Source organism: Solanum tuberosum, unplaced genomic scaffold, assembly GCF_000226075.1.
Source record: "Solanum tuberosum cultivar DM 1-3 516 R44 unplaced genomic scaffold, SolTub_3.0 scf00043, whole genome shotgun sequence".
Lineage (NCBI taxonomy): Eukaryota > Viridiplantae > Streptophyta > Magnoliopsida > Solanales > Solanaceae > Solanum > Solanum tuberosum.
Genome location: NW_006238969.1, coordinates 1606131 through 1620075, shown reverse-complemented (window position 1 = coordinate 1620075; position 13945 = coordinate 1606131). Strand labels below are relative to the sequence as shown.

Below are 13945 nucleotides of genomic sequence, written 5' to 3'. Positions count from 1 at the left end.
CTCTCACAACTACAAACTTTCTTCCTCTCTTTTCTCAATCAAACACCAATTTTTTCCTCTTGAACGGGTAAGTTTTCATAATCTTTACAAAAAAAAATTTATATTAATAATTTTCTTAGGGTGTATTGATGTTTGTCAAGAACACTTGTTGCAATAATATTTTTCGTATATTGATGTTCATCAAGGTTTTTGAGTGAAAAAATTACTATTCATAATTAAAAATAATAACTATGTATACATATTTGAGGTCTCTTATTAGAATTTTGTCTTAGGCCAATAATTTTATTGAGACTCTTTGATCATCAAATCTGTTTGTGAGATAACACTAATATATTATTGTTGTTGAACTAGTTGGTGACAAAAATAATGGAGCTCTTAATAATTATCCATCCCAATCTTTAGTTTCAGCGGAAAAAAAAAGTTTTGGGAAAGAAAAAAATCTTATTCGTCTGAATTGTAAATTGATGAGAAGATGATTACTGCTATGGAGTTATTGATTAAAAAAATAGTGCACCTACATTTGAAGAATATATGGAAAAATTAGATGGACTTGGATGGGAAGAGTTATTATACAATACATGTGTTAGTATATTTTGTGAAAGTGTCCACTACAAAAAAGCATGAATGACGTTAGAGGTTCACAAGTTAGAGAATTTGATTAGGGTTATCGGAAAAAAGATAAGAATTCTTTAGTTTTTCTAATTAGCCAAAATATATGTTAGGCATTGATAATGTGATACCTTATTTATTATTTTTCAAGTAGTATTTATCAAAGTTATTGAACTTTTGATATTATATTGTGCCTATGAAATACTTTTTATTCGTGATTTTTTTTTATGTTATGCTTGATGATTATGATATTTTTTTAATCAAAAAGTAATATTTTTTGTTGAACTGAATTTTTTATAATATTTTATTAGTATAATGTTTGATTTCATATGCACATTCAGATATTGAAAACAAACAATAATCATTCAGTGTTCAGATTTGGAGACCGCATCTTAATATTCAGATGTGTATTCAGATCTAGACACCTAGCTCTTAATGCAAATCTTAATGTTCAAACGTGTATTCAGATTCAAAGGTCTGAATCTTAATGAAAACAAATGAGGCCTAAGTTATAAAAACAAATACAACTTTATGATTTTATTTTGTTCACTCCATTAGTTTGGCGTTAATTTATTTCATTACTATAACTAGTAAACTGGAAACATATTAGAATATTATGCCAATATTAGTTTTGACATGACAATATAATATATAAATTATAAAATCATAAAATGACTTTATGATTTTAGTGGTAAATATATATTTCACTCATATAATCTTAGTGGGTTGAATCAATAAGATGATTTAAACAGATATTTTTTGTTCCTTAAATATTTAACTTAAAACAAAAAAAAAAGTATTTCAATAAAATTAATTGGGTGACTTTGTAAGTGAAATATTTATAGTTGAGTGACTTTCTAAGATAAGGACTCTTATTTGAATGACTTTCTAAAATAAAAATCCTTAGTTGAGTAACCATTTTGAGATATTATCTTGACTTCTCTTATGGGGATAAAATATCAAAGACCAACCTCCATTTATGAACTCTTCTCGATTTGAAGTGGGCGGTGAAAGGGTCCGAATTTCGATCATCTCATTGTATCAGATATATACCATTAAAGAAAATGGCACTTGTGAAATTTGAGTGAATATGTTGTTTGTTGTTATTTTATTGCATACAAAAACAAAACAAACAAAAAAATTGTATTGAACTTAATAGAAGGTGAAGGCAAATTAAACATGGGTGCCGTGCCGGCTCTATGCTTTGATAATTAAGGCATATGCCTTAGGCCCCCAATTTTAGGAGGCCTCAAATTTTACCAAGAATAAAGTATGTGTTAATTTTTTTATTATAAAAAATAATTATTTATAATAAAAAGTATTTTAAAAAATTATGTTACTTTATTATCTTTGACCCCATTATGTTCTAACTCTTATCTTTATTTAAAATTGTCAACTTATTACTTATATTATGTTATAATTCATATAATGATTGTCTTAGTGAAATAAAAAATTTCAATGTTGAATTGATAAAATCATATCTGAAATAATAATTGAAAACAATACTAAGTAATAATTTGCATTTGAAAAGTGTAAGAAACATAAATTTTAAATAAACACATGAAATTGGTTTAGATTTTAGGCCTTCAAATGAAAATTCGCTTTAGGCCTTCGATTACATTGAACCGCCCCTGCATGGGTGTTGAACATTTAAACTAGAGTCACAATTAAATTCAAGCTAATGGTTGTTCAAAAAGACTTGTGAGCTAAACACCAAGGTATATCATAGATTCAAGCTTCTTTCTATCTTGAAGTGGGCAGGTCTCAATAGACATAGTTTAACCTATTGACTTGTTCTCTACGTTCTTCATGTAAGATGTTAAGGAAATTTCAAAGTCATGCCTTGTATTATTATGTTTTAAGAGTAACAAAAACACTAGTTGATACTTGAATGTAACATGATTTAGATAAAAGAGTAGTGAATTAAGAGTAGCTCCTCTGAACATGCTGTCAAGATTGCTTTGAAGGTTGATTGGGGTTCTTTCAGATTTATTTGAAACTTTCAAATGTCTTTAATCCCACTGCCAAAGGGCAAAAGAAAGAACATTTTTAATTTTTACATGCAGATACTTGATTCAGACTACAGGATTTGCAAATTTAACCCTTCAAGTTAAAATATCATTTCTGAGAATTGAAGGCTGAACAGTACCTCAAAATTACTCAATCAAGGTAAAAGAGATGAACAGTTAGTTAATTCATACAATTCGGTAACTACATTGCATTTCCAGCAGATACATAAACAAGCGAATATCTTATTACAAAGAATAACTTTATTCAATTTCATGATGATATACAATGCATTATGTATTACCAAATCCACTAGTGTATTCTCTGAATGATTTAGTATAAATAGCAATTGAATCCACCAATACAAAATTAGAAATACTAAAAGATGCTAATAATAATCATCCAGGAAATAGAGGGTGTAATACACAAGATACCAAACCAATAGACAAACTAAAGCATGTAGGCACAACAATAACCGACCCCTGATTTGCCATATTTTACAGAATCTTATCTACATTAAAAGCAAGCACCACTGCCACAGACCTCATCTGAAATGATCAAGAACTTGACGCACCAGCTATGAATGATCACCCAACAGAGCACCTTGCAAGCTTTTGACAGCATTATCATAGTTAACAAAACCCATAAACCAAAACTCATGATTGTCAACTGAGATGACCTGGATGTACTTCTCAGCTGGATTGATCTTGCTAATTGGAGGATTAACAGCTTTAAGTTGGTCTACTGGGAGAACCACCTGCAATAGAAAAAAAGATCTTGGTTATTTGCAGGCTTATTAAGACAAGCTAACAAAAGATCTCCTAGAGGCAGTTGAATACATATGCGACCCCTTAAACTTGCCCCAAATTTATATAAATACACCTAAAACTAAGGGGTGTACCTATTAAACAACTAATTGTTAATAGAAAATGTGTCTATTACCCAGCGCTGACATGGCATGTTCCATACTTCTCATGAGTGCATGACGTACTCTTGTTTACTTTGTGTTGAAATGCCCAAGGACAAAAAAAGAACATAACTAATTTTTCTTTCTTTATTCTCTCCACTTTAGTCGTATCTCCATCAACATAGATGCACCAGCACCCATTTTCACAAGAAAAATCCTCATTGTTTCAATCCTATCATCTTCTACCATAATCTCTCACGTCAAACTCCAATTGTAGTCTATACAACTACCCGGATATTACGTTGGCGGTTGGTGAAATGCCAGATATGCAGATTATGAAAAGGAATGTTGTCACAGTAACTAGATTTGGTGGTGGTGAGATGTTAGCCCTTAAGTCCTCCACCTACACTTTCAAATAAGATCTCACTCAAGGGACCCAGTAAATGATCCCATTTTCACCCATTTCTCCTTCTACACAACAACACCCTTTTTGCACATGTAACCCAAACACCCAGTGTTGTCATGGCACATCGTGTGTTCCACACATCTCATGAAAACGTGAACTACCCTTGTTATCTTTAAATTGAAATGTCCAAGGACATGTGTCAATGGAGAAAAAAAGAAATAACTAATTTGGTTATCAAAAGCAACATTTCTATTTTATTTTTATATTTTAGTTTTGCTCTTCTCCTCTCTACTTTGGGTATCCCTCCATCAACATAGACACGCTATTTTCACAACCAGAAGCTCCATCATTCTCAGACCTATCCTCTCACTCATCTTCTACCATAATCTCTCACGTCAAACTCCAATTGCTAGTCTATGCAACTACCAAATTAATATGTTGGTCGAATGCTCTTTCACCTGTATGCAGATTTTGAAATTGTTTAAAAGTGTTGTCATGGTAGCTAGATTTGGTGGTGGTGAGATGTTGTCCCTCAAGTCCTCCACCTACACCTTCAAATTAGACCTCACTCGACGGATCCAACAAACGGTCCCATTTTCACCCATTTCTCCCTTTACACAACAACACCCTTTTTCCACACGCAACTCGAACACCTAGTATTGACATGGCACACAAAGTGTTCCATACTTTTCATGAGAACATGAACTACCCTTGTTTTCTTTACATTGAAATGTCCAAGGACACATGTCAATAGAGAAAAAAGGAACATAATTATTTTGGTCATCAAAAAGAACACAACTATTTTATCTTTATATTTTAGTTTTGCTCTTTGCTCTCTCCACTTTGGGTGTACCTCCATCATAATAGACACTATTTTCACAACCAAAAGCTCCATCTTTCTCAGACCTATCATCTCAGTCATCTTCTACCATAATCTCTCACGTCAAACTCCAATTGCTAGACTATAATTAATATGTTGGTCGAATGCTCTTTCACTCGTACACAGATTCTGAAATTGTTCAAGTGTGGTTAGGGTAGCTAGACTTGGTGGCGGTGAGACAACCCTTTAGTCCCTCACCTAAGGCTAACATGGTGCACTGCGTGTTCCATACTTCTCCTAAGAGCCTAACAATCTTTTTCTTTATATTGAAATGCCCAAGGACAATGTCAATGAAGAAAGAAAGAACATTGCTATTTTATTTTTTTTCTTTCTTCTCTCTACTTTGGTCATACCTCCATCAACATAGACTCATTCGCTTCCATTTTCACAACCAAAAGCTCCATTTTTCTCAATCTTATCATCTCACTCATCTTCTACCATAATCTCTACATCAAACTCCAATTGTTAGTCTATGCCACTACCTGGTTAATATGTTCGTGGGATGCTCTTTCACTGATATGCAGATTTTGAAATTGTTTAAGAAATGTTGCATGCTAGCTAGATTTGGTAGTGGTGAGATGTTAAACCTTTACTTCTCCACCTACACCTTCAAATTAGACCTCATTCGACGGATCCAACAAATGATTTCATTTCTCCTTCTACACAACAACACCCTCTTTTCACACGCAACTCAAACAATGACGCCAAACCCAATAGTGAAGTGGTCTAGGAAATTATAAGGACCCGTTTAGCCATAGATTTCCCAAGTAAAATTTGGCAAATAGTATTTGTCCATACAATTTGCCATTATTTGGCAAATAACCCAAATTCTCAAATACTAGAAAAAACTAGTATTTGGGCCAAATCTCATTATCTAGGAGCTTTTAAAAATTCAAATTCTACACCAAACTTTAATCTTTTACAAAAAGATCCTCTATATAGTTGTTTGCGTTGTATTACATAATTTTTTCCGTGAACACCCAGGTAGTGATGAAATATTCAATGAATATGAAAGTGATGATATGGTTGTTGATAAAAATGGTGAACAATCAGTTCAGGGTAACAAAGTTATGTGCTTCGTCTACTTCACAATATATGAAATGATGTTTGTAACACTCACTCCGAACTACCACATTGCTCCAGTGTCATGGACAATACTTGTTATTTGTTGCAGCGAAGATCCAATAGATTTGTTGTGGAAGTAATGATAGTTTTTAAAACTTATGGTATAAATCATATTTCTTAAAAAAGTGAAATATGTTTCACCAAATATTATGGTCAAACACATGGTTAACTTTCATCCAAATTTTCACCTAAATAATATTTGCCAAAAATATTCGGGAATCTATGACCAAACGCTAGCTAAGTCTTTATGAATTGGAAAAGCAAGAAGCAAAATTACAAGAGAACTTTGTCTTTGTTGTATGACATAATTAAATAAATAGAAGTATTCTTTCTTTGATAGCTTAAACCTTTTAGATAAGATAATCACACTTCAACATGATAACAGAAGAGATAGAGGTCCTAGTTTTGAGTCTCACTGCCAATCATTACCAAAAGAATAATTCACATGTTTGACTCATGAAAAAGAATTAGGCCGCGTGTGCAGTGATATGTTGAAAGACATTTAAGTAAAAGTGTGTTCTCTCTAACAACTTCCACTTTTAGATGACATGGTCACACACTTCAACACTCTTTATGGTTAACCAATTCGTTTTCAAATACCCAACACTCTGGCAATGGAACCGGGAGGTGCCGGTGCCGGTTCCGGTACCGTTCCGTCCCGGTCCGGTTTTGTTTCGACTTGCACCGTTTAGGTCCGGTGTCTAGGGGGTCAGGGAGGGGTAACGGGACGGAAACCGGGATTTACCGGTTAGTCCTGGTCCGGTATATACCGGTTCCGGTCCCGGTCCAATCCGGTTCGGTTTGTTTATTTTTTTTTTTAAATTGCAAAACCAATCGTTGAGAGCCGTTGGAAGGTTGTTGGGCAATGGGTTATGGGCTCCACCAACGGCTCTTTCACCCCAATAACTCCCCAAAACACCCCCTACCCCCCCCCCCAAACTTTTTTTAATACCCCAACCTTCTAAAAACTACATTTTCATCCCTTTTTTAACCTATAAATACCCCAAATCTTTCATTCTTTTCACTCACAAAAATATTATCTTCTATTCTCTCAACAACTCTCAAAAGTCTCACTCAAATCTCTACTCTCTAATCTCTTATTCTTGTTAAAATTACGAATTTGGTCTTTGGAAATTGGATTTGGAGCTTCAAAATTCAACTTTCAATTTTCGGCTTTCGGTCATACACGTCTACTTTTTTAAGTAGACGTTTGGTACATACGTTCCAACTCACTTTTCATTTAGTTATTTATTTGTTTGCATTTAATTATTTATTTTGTGAGTAATTAGTCTCTAGTCTCTACTTATTTAGTTATTTATTTGTTTAAAACTTTGCATTACATTTTCGTATTATATATAATTTACTCACTTTTATATTTGAATATGGATTCCGGTAAAAACAATGTTGACAAGAGTAAAACAACCATAGTTGATTCGTTGACTAATTTATGGACCTCAAAATCCAAGAAAAATAAAAAAAACGATAGTACTTCAAAATCTAAAACTAAAAAAACTTCTCAATTAAAAATAAATACGAATAATTATACGCATGTTAATGAAACTGTTTTTAATATTGATAGTAATAGTGGATTAGATCCTTATCATGAACATTTACAAAGAAGGTTTGGTAATTTTGATGAGGAATTACCTGAAGATGATGAACATGATAATGTTAATGATTATATTGATAATTTTGATAATAATGTTGATGAATATGATGATGAAACTAAGCCAGTTACGGCTACTACTCCCAGTCCCAGTCCCAGTCCCAGTCCCTCTCCCCCTCCCACTCCTAGTCCCGCTCCCTTTCGTTGTCCTGCTCTCGTTCCCCCGTACATCCTAGGCCTAACGTAGAACGTGCTAAAAAATCAATTGTGTGGCAATTTATGACTCAAAATGAAGATAAAACACAAGCTATTTGTAATAAATGTAAACATAGAATGAATCATAAAACTGTAGGAAAACAGGGTGGGACGGGACATTTGAGTAATCATTTAATGTCATGTTGTAAAAATGAATTTTTGCATGCTAAAGCTGTAGCCGAAGCTAAAAAGAATGGTACCACCCTTCCTGAAAATGTAGGAGTAGAGGGCTCTAATATGGTCCAAACACAATTAAATCCTTCTAATGTTTCTGGTTCTAGTATACAACGGTCATATAGTAGAGAAAAAGATCTTGAAGAATTAGCTAAAATGATTGTTGTTATAAGTTTGCCATTTAGTTTTGTTGAAAATCCCGATTTTATTGTTATTACTTCTGATATGGGTCGTAGTGTAAATGGTAATGATTATTTTCTACTTATTACTTACGACATTGGATAGATGAAAATTGGGATTTATGTCAAAAAAGAATTTTAGGTTATAAATGTTGTGAAATGCATAAAAACCGGTAGTTATATAGCTCAAACAATTATAGATGTTTTACAAAACTATGGAATTTGTGATAAAATAATTAGTGTCACCTTAGATAATGTTTCTAATAATACATCTGCTGTTGAAATACTAAAACCGTCTCTTTGCCCTGTTTATATTGATGGTTTTCATATTAGGTGTGCTGCACACATATACAATTTAATGTTAGAGATAGTATAACAATGTATAATGATGGTTGCATAAAAGTTGAAATTGCATGTCATTTTATTTTTAAATGTCAAGTTAAGTCTAGACGTAGAGATTTTGAAAATCGTTGTCGTGAATTTAATCTTCCACCAAGAAAAATTCCAAAATCAGTGTGTACTAGATGGAATTCTTTATTTGAAATGCTTGAAGTCGCTTATGAATTTAGAAAACCGTTACAAATAGTTTGGAATGTTCATAATTCAAATATGACCTATAGACTTGATGATAATGATTGGAATGACGTAAAAGAACTTATAGAATTCTTAAAAGTTTTTTATTTAACTACAAAAAATATCTGCACTTTATTATCCAACCATTTGCTCTGTTTTATTTATCTAATATTTGTATTATTTCTAGTAAATTTTATAAATTCAAAAATAAACCAAGATTTGAAGAATCTGTTGAGAAAATGATTGAAAAATTTTAAAAATATTTTATTCATATTCCTCAAAATTATTTAACCGCTTGTTTGTTAAACCCACATTACAAAGATGAAGGTGCATCATGAATGGTTGATAAAATATATTTTAATTTGGGTATTGAAGATGATGAAACACCTAGTTGTCAAGAAGTTAAAGATAGTATAAAAATTGAAGCTAGAAAATTGTATGACTTGTATAATTCTAATAGAATGAATGTAGTACGTAATGAAGAACCTCAAAGTTCTAGGAGTAGATATAATGAAGATGATCCTGATGATATGATAGATTGTTATCTTGAACTTTCTCATAATGATAGAAATGATTTTGATGCAAATATTAATCAAAATACAGAACCTACTACTGATCTTCTAGAATGGTGGAGCAATCGCGGCAAGGGATTTCCAAAACTTCAACTAGTTGCTCGAGATGTGTTAGCTATATTCAAGCATCTTCAATAGCTTCGTAAGGCGCTTTTAGTGCAGCAAGATTTCAAATTGGAGAGCATAGATATTCATTAGCAGCAGATAGCTTGGAGATATCGATACTATTTAGAGATTGGATTAATGGCGAGAGGAGTTATGGTCGTCCAGCTTTACCGACCAAATTTGAAAATGATGTTGATGAAATAATGCAAGATTTTACTGACGACGGCATCGATGCATTGGAGGAACTATCTAATCAACCAATTCCAGATCATGTTACAAGAGAAAATGTTAAAATGATTTAAGAAAAAGATTTACCTTGATTACCATGAACTATTAAATTTAAATGTCTATTAGTATGAGTATGATAATTCGAGGTCTAATTCAATCAAAACCCTTTCTAGAAGGTGGCTGTGTAGATTAGATTCTTTAATACTCTACTAATATTTTGCAACTCAAATTGTACTATTTAATTAATATTAATAAAACTATAGGCTATTCGCCTTAATTTTTTTTATTATTGTCTTCAACTTTTATAACTCTTATAAAGTTTGAAATTTATACTATTAAACTTTTAAAATTTGAAATTTAAACTTTTATAACTTTTAAAGTTTGAAATTTAAATTTTTAAACTTTTAAAGTGAACTAAACTTTTATACTTTTAAAGTTTAAAATTTAAATTTTTAAACTTTTTTTTTTGAACTTGGTAACTTTATTTAAAATTTTAAACTTTTAAAGTGTGAAATTTAAACTTTTATACTTTTAAAGTTTGAAATTTAAATTTTTAAACTTTTAAAGTGAACTAAAACTTTTATACTTTTAAAGTTTAAAATTTAAATTTTTAAACTTTTTTTTTGAACTTGGTAACTTTATTTAAAATTTTAAACTTTTAAAGTGTGAAATTTAAACTTTTATACTTTTAAAGTTTGAAAGTTTGTATTTTAAACTTTAAAAGTTTAAAAGTATAGTATTTTTAACTTAAAATTATAAAAGTTTTTAATATTATTTGATTAATGTTCCCAATTTCTTAATTTTAATAAGTAATTTTTATTTTTTTGAAATATAGTCGTTGGGACCCGGTTTCCGGTCCCGGTACGGTACCAATCCGGGACGGATACACCTATATTTTTCCGGAACTACCGGTTCCGGTACGGTTCCGCCCCGTGGTACCCGGTTCCGGTTCGTCCCGGTCCGGTAGTCCCGCTACCGGTCCCGTTGCCAGCCATAGTGTTGGGGGACTTTACCCAAGAAATTGGTCAAATAGATGGAAAGATCAGAACATGGGAATAGACCTGAAACCAAATCAAAAAAGAATCCATGTTGAAATATCTTTGAATGAAAAAGAGAAAAAGTGGAAATCAATGTATATGTTGATTCAAAAAGCTAGTTCAAGAATATATGTAGTTTTCTTAAGGGTCATTGTTTTGGAATAAAGAACAAGAGATGAAATAAAAAAAAAAAATTGGATAAAAGAAAGAACGCTCAATCATTTTGTTTGTCTGTCTTTCCTTTTAGTTTTTCTTGACACGTGTTATTGTATTACTTGTTTATTTCCACATAAGGTCTGTGTAAATTACACACCTTTAGACTTCTCCAAAGACTTAGCAACTCGTGTTTAATAAAGACAATTTAAAAGTTCAAGTGTTCTAATAGGTTGTACTTTAGTACCTAAATCAAAAATTCGGGTAAGTTTAAAGGATCATATATTTATTCAGCCTCTAGAAGCTTAACATCATAAATTATGTGCACAGAGAACCCACCCATTACATCCAGGGTGTTTGTTCAATGATTATAGCAACCCATATATGAGAATCGGAACTATGCAGCTAAAAAAGAAAATTTCAAAGGTTTTGTGCACATAGATTTGAATATATTTTGCCTATTAGTCAAAAGTATCATAGAATATTCTTCCCAAATAAGTAGATCATAAAAAGTCCACGTGTTGTCAAAACAACATACTATTACATGATTTGACTTATAGTTTGATGCGTAGTCTTATATTTTTTCTTCTTTATGGGAAAATCAAGAAATCAAGAAGGTCAATGGTGCACACTAGGTGGTAGTATGTCCACCCCACCCCTCTATCCTTCTCCACTTGAATACCAAGTATTTGTCTCAGCAGAGTTCAAACATGTGTTGTGCATCAATCCACACATTATGCATTAAGCTTTTACCACTAGACCAAAGTCATTACGTGTTGCGATTTTACCACTAGACCAAAGCTTGGGAGCATGCAGTCTTCTTTCATATAACCATTTTACCACGCAATGGCGTATCCAAGATTTTAATTAATGGGGTTCAAAAAATAAAAATATAGTGCTTGGGATTTGAACTAGGAACCTCAAGGTAAATTTTGAACCCCCTCAACTACTAAGCCAATCTTTAATCTTATGTTTAGGAGCTTCAAAATCTATATAAATACATTACAAAAAATATCTTATTTTTTTTATGACAAGGAAAACCCGCAGCCGCTACTCTTTGGGTACGCACAGGGTAAAACCCCCGCTCCTATGCAATAGCTCGCAAACCACATAGGAGAGGTAACCCGCACTAGGCAAGCCTGGTGCGACGAGCTCGACCCAGAAGGCAAACCCCTTGCTTTTGTTGGCAAGGGGTTTCGAACTTGAGACCTCCAACATGGAAGTCCCAAGCCCAAACCACTGGGCAACCCCGAAGGGTTACAAAAAATATCTTATATATATACATAGTATTATTTTTTGCCGAGCGGGTTCAAGTGAACCCCCTCGCTACCCCCTAGATCTACCCCTGTTACCACCCATGCATGAGAATAGTGAAGCACAACCATGTAGACCTTGATGATTCTTAATAATATTTGAGTGATGATAATGCACTTGAGCAATCTTGCACAGATGTGCTTGATTAGGCTAGAAAACAGAAGTATACAAGACTCTCATCTTATCAACCATATGTAACACCATACTTTGTCCAACACCATTAAAAAGGATAGTGCAATGCTTAACTTGCAGTTCATGACATAATGGAGCATTATAGACAAGATGAAATTGAGGATTTTTCATTGCACCCTCGAGCTGTTTTTCTTTTCTTTTTTTGGAGAGGGGAGGCATACCTTGTAGTAGCTATATTCTGTCTGATCACCAACTTTGTATGAAAGAGGATTATCACTACAAAATGCAAGTTTGGCAGTGGATAAGTACAGAACTCCCATGACCGGACCAGCAGAAGTAGATAAGTAGCATGCATATGACTTCAAAAGTTTTTCCTCTGGGACAGTCTCAAATGTTTGTCTGAAGACTTTCTCATAACCACCCTCTGCCAAGACCTTTGTTCCTTGAGCAATTCTTCCCATAGCGGCATCAGCCAAACTGGGGCTTGTTTTCACTGAATCAATTATAATATAATTAGAAAATTGAACCACTAACATTGGGATATGCAGAATCCTCCCGACTAGTATAAAAAAACAGAAATAAAATGGCAGTGTCTAGGCAAAATAACAAATTCATATATGGTAAAATAGCACATGACATAGCAACAAAAAGCAATTTGACATACAGTGCTGCCACATATTCCCAGCAAGATCCTCAGCCTTCTTTGTTGCCTCTGCAGCCTTCTTTCCCCACTTACCAAGGACATCCTTAACAGAATCCATTTTATCTGTAAAATGACAATTCAGACACATAAACGATAAGCAGACAAAGTAATAGATGTACACAAAACAGGCTCCATTTGCAATAGAAACAAAAGGCTAGACAAGTGTTTAGTTTAGTGGCAGAAGTAGATTTTGCATAGACACAAGTGTACATGTTATCTGAGTGTACTAGATAGATTTCTTTGACAAAACATGTGGGCTCTCAGTCTTTGATCTCATACACTAAAAAGGTAAATTACATTCTCTCTTTTGGTCTCCGTCTCAAAATGAATAAGAGGAATGAAGGGACTTACTCTTCACTAAAGAAGCAGGGGGTTGAGCAGGCTCGGGAGTAACGTAGGGATTAGACTCAGTAGGCATAGTAGTTGCAGCGCTGCCATATATAGGCGCAGATGGAGGATTCGATCCGACATTAACCGGAGTCCAGGTCTCAGATACCGGAGCGACGTCGTTTGGATCGAGCTTTGGGTATGGAGCGTAATCGGAAGAATGAGAATGATCTGATGGAGGATTAAGGTTAGGGTTTGGGTTCATCTTCAAGATCGAATTTGTTATTCAAACTGAGAAATCCAGAAAAATCTTTGCGAATTTATTTTTTACAAAGAAAAAAACTGACAAGCGTGGTGTACGTGGATGACCACAATTTTTATACCCTTCACATTATTCTTTTGGTCAACTATGGTTCATAATTGATTCCAGCCGTTACTTTCCTTATTTAAATAAATATTTTTAAAAAATTATAATTGAAAAGTTATTAAAATACGGATTTGGCTCGTCTCCATTTCTCTTGTTTTCATTTTCCCCAAGTTCTAGCCGTGATTAATGACATATGGCATATGTTAGATTTAATGACTAAGGTTTAATTAATTAAACTATATTCCTAATCATGATTTAGATAATAAATATATTATTATATCATTAA

At 33.0% G+C, this 13945-nt stretch overlaps 1 protein-coding gene across 2 annotated transcripts; it reads right to left on the bottom strand.

The window, feature by feature from the left end:
* Positions 1 to 2799: 2799 nt before the first annotated feature.
* Positions 2800 to 13688, bottom strand: LOC102589412 (GEM-like protein 1). Of its 2 annotated transcripts, XM_015306953.1 has the most exons (5): positions 13317 to 13688; positions 12927 to 13028; positions 12484 to 12755; positions 10640 to 10687; positions 3287 to 3373 (listed from the first exon to the last, which is right to left on the bottom strand). In XM_015306953.1, exons 1-4 carry the CDS (start codon positions 13555 to 13557, stop codon positions 10652 to 10654), a joined length of 651 nt encoding a protein of 216 aa, XP_015162439.1. In that variant the 5' UTR covers positions 13558 to 13688; the 3' UTR covers positions 3287 to 3373; positions 10640 to 10651. The 2 variants fall into 2 exon arrangements, with proteins under 2 accessions (XP_006343436.1, XP_015162439.1); XM_006343374.2 differs by lacking the exon at positions 10640 to 10687 and having other exon boundaries at positions 2800 to 3373; positions 13317 to 13686.
* Positions 13689 to 13945: the final 257 nt, after the last annotated feature.

Excerpts from the sequence above, each read along its gene's own strand:
- LOC102589412 (XM_006343374.2), bottom strand. The coding sequence starts at position 13,557 with ATGAACCCAAACCCTAACCTTAATCCTCCATCAGATCATTCTCATTCT. Across the intron at positions 13,029-13,316 it reads CCCTGCTTCTTTAGTGAAGA|ATAAAATGGATTCTGTTAAG; the intron begins GTAAGTCCCTTC and ends GTCATTTTACAG. Across the intron at positions 12,756-12,926 it reads TGGGAATATGTGGCAGCACT|TGAAAACAAGCCCCAGTTTG; the intron begins GTATGTCAAATT and ends TAATTGATTCAG.